At 48.8% G+C, this 13,311-nt stretch overlaps 1 protein-coding gene across 1 annotated transcript in view; it reads right to left on the minus strand.

The window, feature by feature from the left end:
• Positions 1-13,311, minus strand: part of TRRAP (transformation/transcription domain associated protein) — a 98,857-nt gene that overhangs the window by 60,365 nt on the left and 25,181 nt on the right. Inside the window, 13 exon segments of the mRNA XM_081965686.1 lie at positions 546-744; positions 1,899-2,080; positions 3,271-3,435; positions 3,847-3,966; positions 4,769-4,888; positions 6,897-6,950; positions 8,475-8,543; positions 9,724-9,869; positions 9,872-9,893; positions 10,303-10,416; positions 10,418-10,425; positions 11,980-12,076; positions 13,089-13,250. Of these exon segments, the coding sequence (XP_081821812.1) occupies positions 546-744; positions 1,899-2,080; positions 3,271-3,435; positions 3,847-3,966; positions 4,769-4,888; positions 6,897-6,950; positions 8,475-8,543; positions 9,724-9,869; positions 9,872-9,893; positions 10,303-10,416; positions 10,418-10,425; positions 11,980-12,076; positions 13,089-13,250 (1,458 nt within the window).

A 13,311-nucleotide genomic window follows, 5' to 3' on the forward strand; every position in this document is an offset into this window, starting at 1 on the left:
GGAGCTCACTCCATTACACGGCGCTTGGGATTCGAACTGCCGAACTGCCGACCTTTCTCATCAACAAGCTCACCGTCTCAGCCACTGAGCCACTGCGTCCCTCAAAGTCCTCAACTTACAACCATAATTGAACCTCAAACTTTTGTTACCAAGTGAGCCATTTGTGAGTTCTACCCCCTTGTTTCAGGGGGTTTCTTGCCCCCATTGTTAAGTGAATCACGGCCAATGTTACATTAGTAAGAGGGTACTCTTGCCTTTCCCCGTTGACTTTGCTGGTGAAAAAGGGGAAACACATGACCCAGGGATGCTGCGACCGTCATAAATACGAGTCAGTTGCCAAAAGTGTCTGAATTTTGATCGGGGGGGGGGCAACGGTCCCAAGGGTGAAAAACGGCCGCAAGTCATTTTTCCGTAAGTGCCGTGGTCACTTCGAACGGTCACTAAATGAACTGCTGTAAGTCGAGGACTGCCTGGGGTAAACCCTTAAAAGGCAGGAGCTCCTTGTGGCTGGAGAACAAGGAAGGGCCAAGATGGCTTTTTCTTACCTTGGCTTTTAGTTCGTCGCCGAAACCGAGATCGCTGAAGTCGACAAAGCGGAAGAAGAGCGCCCTCTTTTGGGCGATGGTGTAACTCTTGGGGATGTCTTCCTCCATGTACTCTTTCAAGAAGGTCAGGTTGCAGAGGAAGCGGCCGGTGAATGCTCGGAGCAGCTGGAAGAGCAACTCAATGTCGTTGTAGTTCCTCCTGAGGGGTTGAGGAGGGAAAACCGGGGGTGAAGAGAGTCCCCTTGTGTGGGAAAAGGGTCTGCCTTGTTCCTGAGGGGAAAGGAGGAGGGGGGAGGGAGGGAGGGAGGGAGGGAGGGAGGAAGGAAGGAAGGAAGGAAAAGAGGGAAAAATTAGAAAGGGAGTGAGGGAAGGAAGGAAAGGATAAAGTAGAAGATGGAAAGGAGGGAAGAAGGGAGGGAGGGAGGAAGGAAAGAAAATTGGAGGGAGGGAGAGAAGGGGAGGGAAGGAAAAATTAGAAAGGGAGGGAGGGATGGAAGGAAGGAAGGAAGGAAGGGAAGGAGGGAAAAATTAGAAAGGGAGTGAGGGAAGGAAGGAAAGGAAAAAGTAGAAGATGGAAGGGAGGGAAGGGAGGGAGGGAGGAAGGAAGGAAAAATTGGAGGGAAGGAGGGAGGGGAAAATTAGAAAGGGAAGGATGGAAGGAAGGAAAGGAAAAATTGGAAGAATGGAGGGAGGGAGGGAAGGTGGGAGGGAAAAATTAGAAAGGGAGGGAGGGAAGGAAGGAAAGGAAAAATTAGAAGAATGGAGGGAAGGAGGGAGGGAAAAATTAGAAAGGGAGGGATGGAAGGAAGGAAAGGAGGGAAAAATTAGAAAGGGAGTGAGGGAAGGAAGGAAAGGAAAAAGTAGAAGATGGAAGGGATCGAAGGGAGGTAGGAAGGAAAAATTGGAGGGAAGGAGGGAGGGAAAAATTAGAAAGGGAGGGATGGAAGGAAGGAAGGAAAAGAAAAATTAGAAGAAGGGAAGGAGGGAGGGGAAAGGAAAGGAAAAGAAAGGGAGAGGAGAAAGGGAGACGGGAGAGAAGGAAAGAAAGAAAAGAGGAAGGAGAGAAGAAAGGAAAGGGAAAGAAAAGTTGGGGAAAGGACCCTCAATTTTTTAAAAAAGTAAATTTTACAGACAAGCCTGTAAGAAATCGTCTATTTCATTTATTTCTCCCTCCCTACCTCCCCCCTCCCCCTAAGACCCCCCCTTCCCTCCGGAGCTTCATCCCATTCCCTTTTGGAGTTCCCTGCGAGAGGGAGGGACCAGCCCACCGGACGAGGTCCATCCATAACCAGAAAGGCCGGGGGGGGGGATGGGGGGCTCCATTTGAATGACCCCCCTCCCCAAAAGACGCACTTGCAATAATTCAGTAAGCAGTAGGCCAGAAGTTTCGGCTCCTTCCAGTTGGTGGCCGCCATGTTCTCCTTCCGGTGCCCCTCTTGGAAAGTCTCGCTGACCCACACACGCCTCAATTGGCTCACCAAGGAATGCTGGTTGGCCAGCCAGCCTTCATCGTTCTTGACAATGATGCTGATGATCTGTTGGAAGAAGAAGAAGAAAATAAATAAACCAAGATAAATTGCCTTTCGGCGGGTGGTCGGTCAGTTGATGTCCGTTTAATGTTCTCAAGGCGGTTGCCGAAGTCAGCATCTTGCCCCCAACTGACCTCGGAAGGATGGAAGGCTGAGGCCATAGCAATAGACTTATATTTTACAGCCCTCTCTAAGCGGTTGACAGAGTCAGCCTCTTGCCCCCCAACAATGTGGGTCCTCCTTTTACCCACCTCGGAAGGATGGAAAGCTGAGTCAACCTGCAGCCGGTCAGGATTGAACTCCTGGCTGTGGGCAGAGTCAGCTTGAAATTCTGCATTCTAACCATTGTGCCACCATGGCTTCCTTCCTTCCTTCACAAGCAATAGCAGGCTTATATACCACTTCATGGTGCTTTTACAGCCTTCTCTAGGCGCTTTACAGAGTCAGCCTCTTGCCCCCAACAATCTGGGTCCTCATTTTACCCACCTCGGAAGGACGGAAGGTCAATCTGGAGCCTTTCAGGATCAAACTGCTGGCAGTGGGCAGAGACTGCAATGCTGCATTCTAACCACTGCGCCACCACGGCAGGCTTGCTTCCTTCCTTCCTTCCTTCCTTCCTTCCTACCTACCTACCTACCTAGCTAGCTACCTACCTAGCTAGCTAGCTAGCTACCTTCACAAGCAATAGCAGACTTATATACCACTTCACGGTGCTTGATAGCCCTCTCTAAGCGGTTTACAGAGTCAGCCCATTTGTCCCCAGCAATCTGAGTCCTCATTTTACCAACCTCAGAAGGACGGAAGGCTGAGTCAACCTCGAGCCGGTCAGGATCGAACTGCTGGCAGTGGGCAGAGTCAGCTTGAAATTCTGCATTCTAACCACTGGGCCACCACGGCTGGCTTCCTTCCTTCCTGGCTTCCTTCCTTCCCTCCCAAGGAAGAGCAGAGCTTTCCAGCCCTCTCTAAGCAGTTTACAGAGTCAGCCTCTTGCCCCCCAACAATCTGGGTCCTCCTTTTACCCACCTCGGAAGGACGGAAGGCTGAGTCAACCTTGCCCTGATCAGGATCGAACTGCTGCCAGTGGGCAGTGAATTAGGTTGCAATACCGCCGTCCAACCACTGCGCCACCAGGCTTCTCTTAAACCCAGCTGGCTACCTTTTATTTAGCAGCCCACGTTGAAAAGGAATCGCCGTACCTTAATGGCTTGAAACTGGAGATCGAGCCGCATGGTGCTGGTGCTGGGAGAACCAGGCCGAACAGCCGCCTGGGTCCCACCAGGTAAGAGTAAGGTGATGAAACGGTTGGGGTTTGCCGCCAGGACGTCCCGCAAAGGCTTGGCGTCTTTGTGTTTTAAAAAACTCTGGAGTTTCGGGGGTCGTTGGGGGTTTTTGAAAGGGGAGAAAAGGAAAAGAAAAACTGTTTGGTGAGGATAGCCATGAAACGTTTACGAAAAAGACCCACGGCAGTGGTGAAATTCAATTTGTTTTACTACCGGTTCTGTGGGCGTGGCTTGGTGGGCGTGGCTTGGTGGGCGTGGCAGGGGAAGGATACTGCAAAATCCCCATTCCCTCCCAATCAGCTGGGACTCGGGAGGCAGAGAATAGATGGGGGCGGGGCCAGCCAGAGGTGGTATTTGCCAGTTCTCCAAACTACTCAAAATTTCCGCTACCGGCTCTCCAGAACTGGTCAGAACTTGCTGGATTTCACCCCTGGCCCAAGGCCTCCATGCTAAACTGCCATTTAACAGCCTTGGTGGTAAGCTGGTTCTTACCATGAACATCCTGCTCCACTGTGGATCATTCAAGGTCGCTTCCATCATAAAGAGCTCCACCGTCTGAGACGGATGGCGGGTCAGAAACTTTATCAATGGTTCTCGGAAGGGGCTGCCGGCCTGCACAGTGGGTTCCAAAGTTAACATGTGAGCGGGCGGAAAGGGCCACCGGTTGGTTTTTAAGAGGGAGGGAGGAAGGAAGGAAAGAAAAAGGGAGAAGGGAGCGAGGAGGGAGGAGAAAGGGTGAAGAGAGGACTGGACGAAGAAAGGAAGGAAGGAAGGGAAGGATGGAGGAAGGAAGGAAGGAAGGAAAAAGGGAGAAGGGTGGGAGGAAGGAAGGGAGGGAGGTTGGGAGGAAGGAAGGAAGGAAGGAAAAAGGGAGAAGGAGGGAGGGAGGAAGGGAGGGAGGAAGGGAGGGAGAGAGGAAGGAAGGAAAAAGGGAGAAGAGAGGGCTGGAAGAAGAAAGGGAGGGACGGAGGGACGGAGGAAGGAAGGAAGGAAGGAAGGAAGGAAGGAAGGAAGGAAAAAGGGAGAAGGGAGGGAGGAGGGAGGAGAAAGGGTGAAGAGAGGACTGGACGAAGAAAGGAAGGAAGGAAGGGAAGGATGGAGGAAGGAAGGAAGGAAAAAGGGAGAAGGGTGGGAGGAAGGAAGGGAGGGAGGTTGGGAGGAAGGAAGGAAGGAAAAAGGGAGAAGGAGGGAGGGAGGAAGGGAGGGAGAGAGGAAGGAAGGAAAAAGGGAGAAGAGAGGGCTGGAAGAAGAAAGGGAGGGACGGAGGGACGGAGGAAGGAAGGAAGGAAGGAAGGAAGGAAGGAAGGAAGGAAGGAAGGAAGGAAGGAAGGAAAAAGGGAGAAGGGAGGGAGGGGAAAAAATAGAAGAAACAACTGTAACTTGGAAAACATGAAGGAAGTCAGGGTCCTTTTACCTCAATCAACATGGCTCGTTCTGTTTTCATCACCACTTCCAGCAAAGGTTTGACCAGAGTCTGAGGAGCAGCCGGGATCAGATGAAACAGGTTTATAATTGCTGAGCAAATCTTCATTTCCTGCAGACAAAACGGAAATATCAGACAGCCTCCAGCAGCTCTTTCTCTCTCTATATATATATATAGATAGATAGATTTATCTTTTTCACCCCATGGCTGACCCTGAAGCTACAGCCCTGTTTTCTATGGGGGATGATGGCTAGTAAGCCAGAGAGTGAGGAGTTAAACCATGGTTACTTACCCCAGGCCATTTAAGAAGTTGCACTGGTTTGGAAAAGGGGTATGTGTGTATGTGTGTGTTATCTGAGATCATTGTGTTATGTTTGGGCAGTGAAATCTTTTCACCTTTGTTTTTCAAGGAATTGACAGTAGAAGCGGAATTAGACTGCATCTCTCTGGCTTTCAAGAGATTTTTCTCCAGCACGGCACTTGTGCTATTCAGGAGGACTAGCTGCTTTAAAAGCCAACGCTTACCATTCATGAGGTCTAGCTGCTTTAAAAGCCAATGCTTGCCACTCATGAGGACTAGCGGCTTTAAAAGCTCTTTTTACAAGGTTGCCATTTTCTACCAGCTTTTTTTTTTTTTAACACGGGATTGCCAAAAAAAAAAAAACCAAAAAATAAATAAAATCTGTATTAAATCTAGAAAGGTGTGACTGCATTTCCAAGGATTTAGAGAAGCTTCCAGAAGGGGGAAATCTCTCGGTTATTTCTTGGCGCTTTGGCATTTGACAACTCAAAGCATTCAGAGATATATAAATACACACACACACACACACACCAAAATCTCCTAGTGGAAAAAAAAAATAAGGAACATGCTTAAAAGTCCTTCGCACGGCAAGAGTTACATAAACGACTCTGTCACAGACAAGAAAACAAGAGGACAAATCACAGCACTGCACTCAAAGGAACAATGCTTTCGGCCCCGATGGGCAACAAAGACAACTAACAACACACAGCAAAGGTAACAATGGAACCAAAAAGGTAGTAAAAAGGAACAACAGGGGGGAGGAGGAGGAGGGAGGGAGGGAGGGAAGAAGGAAGAGAGGAGGAGGAGGAGGGAGGGAGGGAAAGAGGGAAGAAGAAGAAGGACAGGGAAGAAAAGGAGGGGGAAGAGGAGGGAAGGGAGGGAGGAAGGGAAGAGATAAGGAAGAGGAGGAGGGAGGGAAGGGAAGAAGGAAGGACAGAAAGAGGGGGAAGCGAGAGAGGGAAGAACAGAAAGAGGAGGGGGAGGGAAGGGAGGGAGGGAAGGAAGGAAGGACAGAAAAAGGAGGGGGAGGGAAGGGAGGGAGGGAAGGACAGAAAAAGGGAGGGAGGAAAGGACAGAAAGAGGAGGGGGAAGGAAGGGAGGGAGGGAAGGAATAACAGAAGGAGAAGGAGAGGGAAGGGAGGGAGGGAAGGAAGGAGGAGGGGGAGGGAGGGAAGGACAGAAGGAGAAGGGGAGGGAAGGGAGGGAGGGAAGGAAGGACAGAAGGAGGAGGGGGAGGGAGGGAAGGAATGAAAGGAGGAGGAGGGGGAGGGAGGGAAGGAAGGACAGAAGGAGGAGGGGGAGGGAGGGAAGGAATGAAAGGAGGAGGAGGGGAGGGGAGGGGAGGTGGGAGGGAGGGAAGGAGGGAAGAGGAGGAGGAGGAGGAGAAGGATATGACAAGGAAAGTGAGGAGAAAGATAACAAGGAAGGAAGAGACAGAGGAAGATAAGGAGGAGGATGAATAGAAGGAGGAAGGTGAAGAGGAGGAGGAGGAGGAAGAGGAAGCTGAGAAGGAAAAAGGAGGGGGAAGGAGAGGAGAAATCACCACTTCCTTGTGCCTCTACCATCAATTCTCACCTCTACCCCTTCCACGGCAGGCTGAACCAAACAACAGAAGAAAGAAAAGAAAAGAAAAAACAAAAATTCACAGCATGAACAAACAACAAAAAAGGGGACACAAATGCCAAAAAAACAAAAAAACAAAAAACAAAAACCGTGGATGTGCTGTTTGCTTTGGACTGCAGTCAGGGAAGGAAAAGAACAAACAACCAACAACTTGATTTTTATTGGTATTTAAAGAAGGGATTCGTGTTTTCTCACCTCCAACTGACCGAATGAAGACAAGGAACATTTCCTGCTCTCTGCAATACTGTCCTAAGGATGGGAAAAGCAACTTTTTCTCTTCTTTTTTGTTCTTGGAAAACACACACACACACACACACACACACACACACGGAATACACAAGAGTTCCCCGTATTTCCAAAAATGAAAACAAAAACCAAAGCAGACTGGGGGGGGGGGGTCGGGGAGGGGAGGAGGGAAGATTTAGAGCTGGACAAGACACTGAGAAGCAGAACTCATGTTCTTTGAGAGAGGGGCAAAAAGGCTACCCAGAGAGCATCAGTCTTGTTCATTCTCACATACACGCAAACACGACTTCCGGAATGTTTTAAGGAAACCGTCCAAATAAGGGAGAGAGAAAAAAACATGCAAGTGGAGAGATGGATTTCTGGCGAGAGGACAGGACGAAGCACCCGCTTTTGAGACCCCCTGGATCGGGGGCTCCGAACGTGGAAAGTTTTAAGACTAGGGAACTTCAACTCCCAGAATTCCCCAGTCACTCTTCCCCAGCAAAATCATCGGTATCTATCCTTCCTTCCCTCCCTAATTTGTCTTTCCTTTGTCCCTCCCTCACATTTTTCCTTCCTTTCTTCTTTCCTTCCTCCCTCCAATTTTTCCTTTCCTTCCTTCCTTCTCTCCTTCTATTTTTCTTTCTTCCCTCCCTAATTTTTCTTTCCTTTGTCCCTTCCTCAAATTTTTCCTTCCTTTCTTCTTTCCTTCCTCCCTCCAATTTTTCCTTCCTTCCCTCTCTCCTTCTATTTTTTCTTCCTTCCCTCCCTAATTTTTCCTTCCATCCCCCCTCCCTCTCTTCTTCTCATTTCTTCCTTCCTCTCCCTCTTCTAACTTTTCCTTCCTCTCTCTTCTAATTTTTCCTTCCTTCTTCCCCCCCCCAGCCTCTCTTGTTCTAATTTCTTTCTCCCCTAATTTTTCCTTCCTTCCTCCATCCTCCCTCTTCCAATTTTTCCTTCCTTCCTCCCTCTTCTATTTTTTCCTCCCTCCATCCTCTTCTAATTTTTCCTTCCTTCCTCCCTCCCTCCTAATTTTTCCTTCCTCCCTCCCTCCTTCTAATTTTTCCTTCCTCCCTCCCTCTTCTAATTTTTCCTTCCTCCCTCTTCTAATTTTTCCTTCCTTCCTTCCTTCCTCATTGGTGCTCTATAATTATCTCCAGTCCCAGTGGAGATAACAAGAAGAGCTTCCAAGGGTGAAGTTTGGGAACAACCGAGCAAGCAATTCACTGAGAAGAAATTGCCAACGTTGTGGTCCAGCCACACTTTCCACCCCACAAAGATCTCACACACCATTCACTCGGGGGAGGGGGGAAAGGGGGCCTTCCTCGCACTTCAGCTCCATCAGCTTATGTCCCACCAGCTGCCTCTCAATGCCATGGAGGGGCTACCTTATGAAAAAAAAAATGCTTCCATCCTAGGAAAAAACACGTATGAAGTTGAAAAGAATCGAAACCTGGCAGTTAAACGTGACGTTTCTCCCTTCTACCGTAAGCGTCTCTCTTTCCGCGTTCAAAGACCCCCCCCACAAAAAAAGAACCTGCGACTTACGTTTCCATCGCTCCTCTGGCCTCCTTTATGAGTAAGGACCACTACCTCCATCCATTTACGAAGGTGTTGCTACAAAGGGGATTAAAGAGACCCCGTCAGATCCTGTCTGCTAGGATTTCTGACTGGCAGGGATGTAGTCCCCAACCCTTCTGACCACGAGCAAATGGGGTCCCGACCGAAAAATCCACAATTTTTGTTTTTCCTGTGGTCGATTTCCCCTTCCGCGCCATTATTTTGATTTTTATTTTGTAAGCGCCAAATTTCCAAAATTAGATTTGGGTGATGAAGGGATTTCCAAATGGGGAAAAATTGCAGGCTACAGGAACCATTTGCACCACTCGAGTGACCCTGAGGACACAGATAAGCCTCCGAGTGGCCTCAAGGACCCTCTAAAAGGATGCAAATGACCAGCTCTGTCTGCAAGGAATATCAATCCTCCTGTTCCCCACCATCCAGTCAGAGCTGAAGAAGCGTCTTGGATGACAAGACAGCTGGTCATTTGCATTCTTTTAGAGAGTCGTTGAGGCCACTTGGAGATTTATCCTTGAGTTCCAAGGAGATTCCACGCCTATTTTCACCACTCGGGTGACCCTGAGGACACAGATAAGCCTCCGAGTGACCTCAAGGACTCTCTAAAAGGATGCAAATGACCAGCTCTGTCTGCAAGGAATATCAATCCTCCTGTTCCCCACCATCCAGTCAGAGCTGAAGAAGCGTCTTGGATGACAAGACAGCTGGTCATTTGCATTCTTTTAGAGAGTCATTGAGGTCACTTGGAGGTTAGTTTGAAAGAAGAGGGGTCGAAGAGGTCATCTATGTCCAAATTGGACATCCCTCTCTCAACAGAGGAGGAGGGATGAGACATCATCTATCTCCAGTCTACAACACGGTCCTTTCAACAGTTCCAAGAAGGCTCCACATCCATTTACACCTCTCGGGTGACTCTGAGGACATAGACAAAACTACAAGTGGCCTCAAGGACTCTCTAAAAGGATGCAAATGACTCCTTTCTCTGCAAGGAGTATCAATCCTTCTGTTCCCCACCATCCAGTCAGAGCTGAAGAAGCTTCTTGGATGAGAAGTGAAAAGTCTTCAAAAGAAAAAGAAAAAACCAGAAAGTCCAGTTGCCTCCTAAAACACAACACCTTTGGGACAACCATGACCTGGATGACGGAGAATCTCCGTAGACATTAAAAAAATACGGTCAGTACCTTCCCCCATAACTTCTGCCTTCCTTCCAGAGCCTTACCATCATCTGGTCACAAAACTTGTCGTTAAACGAATTGGGAAAGAGCCTCGTCACCGATGTCAGCCTGTTGACCACGTTGAGGGTTAGGCTCCGATAATCACCCAGCATCATAAGCAGCGGCCTCATGTGGGTGTGGATCTGGTCACTTCGATGGTTGCGCCTTCCAAAAACTGTGAGGGGCCGAAAAGAGGGAAGGATCAGAAAACGCCGAGAACGCAAATGCTCCCATGACACTTCCATAACCACAATCGTAGTAGAGCCACGTCATTCTTGGCTATTATCACTGGACCGACAAAGATCTTGTGATCTACGGTATGGGTCGTCCTCAAGTTACAACCTCCACGGGGCCATTTGCAGCATGCCACAGGCACGCGACCACGTTTTTAAGGCGGTTTTCCCTCCAAAACCAGCGTTTCCGGTTTTGGCAAACGGTGCCCATAGCGAATTGTATTTGCTACCACGTATATTTCGGGTGTATGCTGTATATCAACCAACATGCATGCTGCGTTTCGCCCCTGAGTTTTCTCCTAATAGTAGCCACGCTCTGACAAAGCTTCATTCCCACCCCCACCTCACAACCTTCCTCATGCAGGCCTCGCCCGCTTCCTGAAGCTCATTGTTGGTCGAATTGAGGGCCTTGAAGAGCGCACCGATGATCTTCTCCCGAGACTGGGGCAAGTAGTTGCAGGCAGCCCAAGGCATCTGCGTGAAGCGGGGGGAAAGGAAGTCCCCTTCCTGAAGCGGGAATTCAAAACGCAGAACCCAAGCAAAACACCCCAGCCTCTTCTGGTGGATATTCTGCTACATCAAGAGTCCCCCATTTTTTTATTTCATTACTAGCTAATAACCGATGCTGCCCAGGTTTTTTTTTAATCCTAACTGTCAGGCTGCAGCCATCTTCCTTTTGGCTCTTGGCCTGCCACATTTTCGGGTATTCTACTATGCAGTTTTCATTGTGGGAAAATGGGAGGAGGGGATTGTACGGAGTTAGATGATATGTAGCCATAACAATATTCTTCTAGAAATCCAAGGTCATCCTTTGTCTCTGCACCTGACCGCTGACACTAATCCTGTATTAGACAGGAAAAGCCGGCGACAATTACATTCTTTCCAAATGTTTTCCTTGTGCCCCCAAAAGCGCCAAGGGATACCCCATTAATTTCTAATGTTGGATTTTCCCCCTTGCCTGAGGGAGCCCCCTTGCGGAGTACGGTGAAGCCGTTACCATGACGACTCCACTGTGCTGCACAGTAGAAAGCCATTTTATGGCAGGACGGTAGAAGCCATTGTAAGGCAGCACAGGCTGTATCTTAGCAGAGCACACACCCCGAGGGAATGTTAGGGGTGTCTTATCCCCCACGGTATTTGTTTACAAAGGGTAAATAATCCGTGTATCAAGTTTGGTTGAAATTGCTCGAGGTGTTCCAGAATTATGGTGGAACACACAGCCATTTATATATATATATAGAAAGAAGATAGAAGAAGATAGAAAAAGGAGGAGGAGGGAGGAAAAGGAGGAGGGGAGGGGAAGAGAAGGGAAGGGAAGGGAAGAGGGGGAAGGAAGAAGAGGAGAAGAAGGAAGGAGGAGGAGGAGGAGGAGGAGGAGGAGGAGGAGGAGGGGGGAAGAGAAGGGAAGGGAAGAGGGGAAAGGAAGAAGAGGAGAAGAAGGAAGGAGGAGGAGGAGAGAAGAGAAGGGAAGGGAAGAGGGGGAAGGAAGAAGAGGAGAAGAAAGAAGGAAGGAGGAGGAGGAGGAAAGAGGAGGAGGAGGAGAGGAGAGAAGGGAAGAGGGGAAGGAAGAAGAGGAGAAGAAGGAAGGAAGAGGAGAAGAGGAGGAGGAGGAGGAGAGAAGAGAAGGGAAGGGAAGAGGGGGAAGGAAGAAGAGGAGAAGAAAGAAGGAAGGAGGAGGAGGAGGAGGAGGAGGAGGAGGAGGAGGAGGAGAGAAGAGAAGGGAAGAGGGGGAAGGAAGAAGAGGAGAAGAAGGAAGGAAGGAGGAGGAGGAGGACTGTACACTGATGATGTTACCTAGTTTGGTAACGTCTGCAAGAAAACAACCAAGCTTTGAGAGCACCAAGGATCCCTCATTGCTAGTAATTTTGGCCAGGAATCCTGGAAATTTTACACCAAGGTCAGGGTGAACCGCTGAGCCAACAAATACCATTTTTTTTTTGCCCAACACAGATGTCTTTAAGGCTTGGAACTGGCTCCTTTCATGCAGCAAGCCTCTACTAGCTCTGCTTCAAAGCTGGATCGACTTACTCAGAGCTGCGATTCGAAGGGGCACCAGAGAAGGCAGGCTCTTGTAACAGGGCAATTTCATCAAGGCACAGTCTTCAGCCTCACACAGATTCAGCAGCTGGAAGTTCAAAGAGAAGACAAGTCAGCTTTGGACACAACCTGGTTGACTTCCAGGCCAAAGAGAAACCAAGCATAGCCAGCCGAACAATTAGATTTAAAACAGTTTCTATCCTTGGGTTGTCAACACTCTTAAAACACAACCACGATCACTCCACGCACTGGTTTTTCTTTTCCTTTCTTTTCCCCCACCTAATGAGTTGCATAGGGATTATTCTTTATGCTATTTATGTTGCTTGTATTTTTTGTTATGGATTGCACCAGTGAGGCAAAAACCAATGAGGCTAGATTTCGTGGTGGGATTTAGGAGGTCTGGAGACTGTGAATTATTTCCTTGCCTCTAACGTGCTATTGAATGAAAATCTACATTTCAGATAGAGAGATTCCTGGACCCAAAGTTGTCCTTTCTGTACCAAAACCCTCTGAGATTTATCTTGGGATCCCTTGTTCATAATCTCTGTGTTCAACATTAAAAAACCCGACGTTAGGAGAAAATAATCCAAGCAGAGGTACACTATGGTAAATGTAAAGGTTCCTCTCGCACATATGTGCAAGTTGTTCCTGACTCTAGAGGGCGGTGATCATCTCCGTTTCAAAGCCCAAGAGCCAGCGCTCTCCAAAGACGTCTCCGTGGTCATGTGGCTGGCATGCCCCAACATCAAAGGCGCACAGAACGCTGTTCCCTTCCCACCAAAGGTGGTTCCTATTTTTCTACTTGCATTTTTTACGTGCTTTCAAACTACTAGGTTGGCAGAAGCTGGGACTAGTCACGGGAGCTCACTCCGTTACGCGGCGCTAGGGATTCGAACCGCCGAACTGCCGACCTTTCGGATCGACAAGCTCAACGTCTTAGCCACTGAGCCACCGTGTCCCATGCAGATACGCAAGTATAAAAAGATTCATGAATGGCAAACCTTTTCACTCGTGATGAATCAAAGCATCCACAGGGCTGCGGATTTACATGGCTCAATTTAAAAAAAAAAAACGATCCAAAAGCAACAAAGGAGAAATACCTCGGTATAAAAGACTTTGTGCTCTACCACGTTGAGGTCCATCGTGAACAGCCGGGGTTGCAGAGTGGTGCAAAACGTATTCCCTTCCATCAAACCGATCTGGGCATTCGCAGGTTGATGTCGAAGCAAATGTTTTTTGGGGGGAACCATGTCTTGGAGAACCTAATAAGGGGAGGGGGGGGGTGATCAAGAACATGATGTTGTCAGGGTCCCCAATAGCATC

The sequence above is a fragment of the Natrix helvetica genome (genome assembly GCF_964273705.1).
Source record: "Natrix helvetica genome assembly, chromosome: 13".
Taxonomy (NCBI): Eukaryota; Metazoa; Chordata; class Lepidosauria; order Squamata; family Natricidae; genus Natrix; species Natrix helvetica.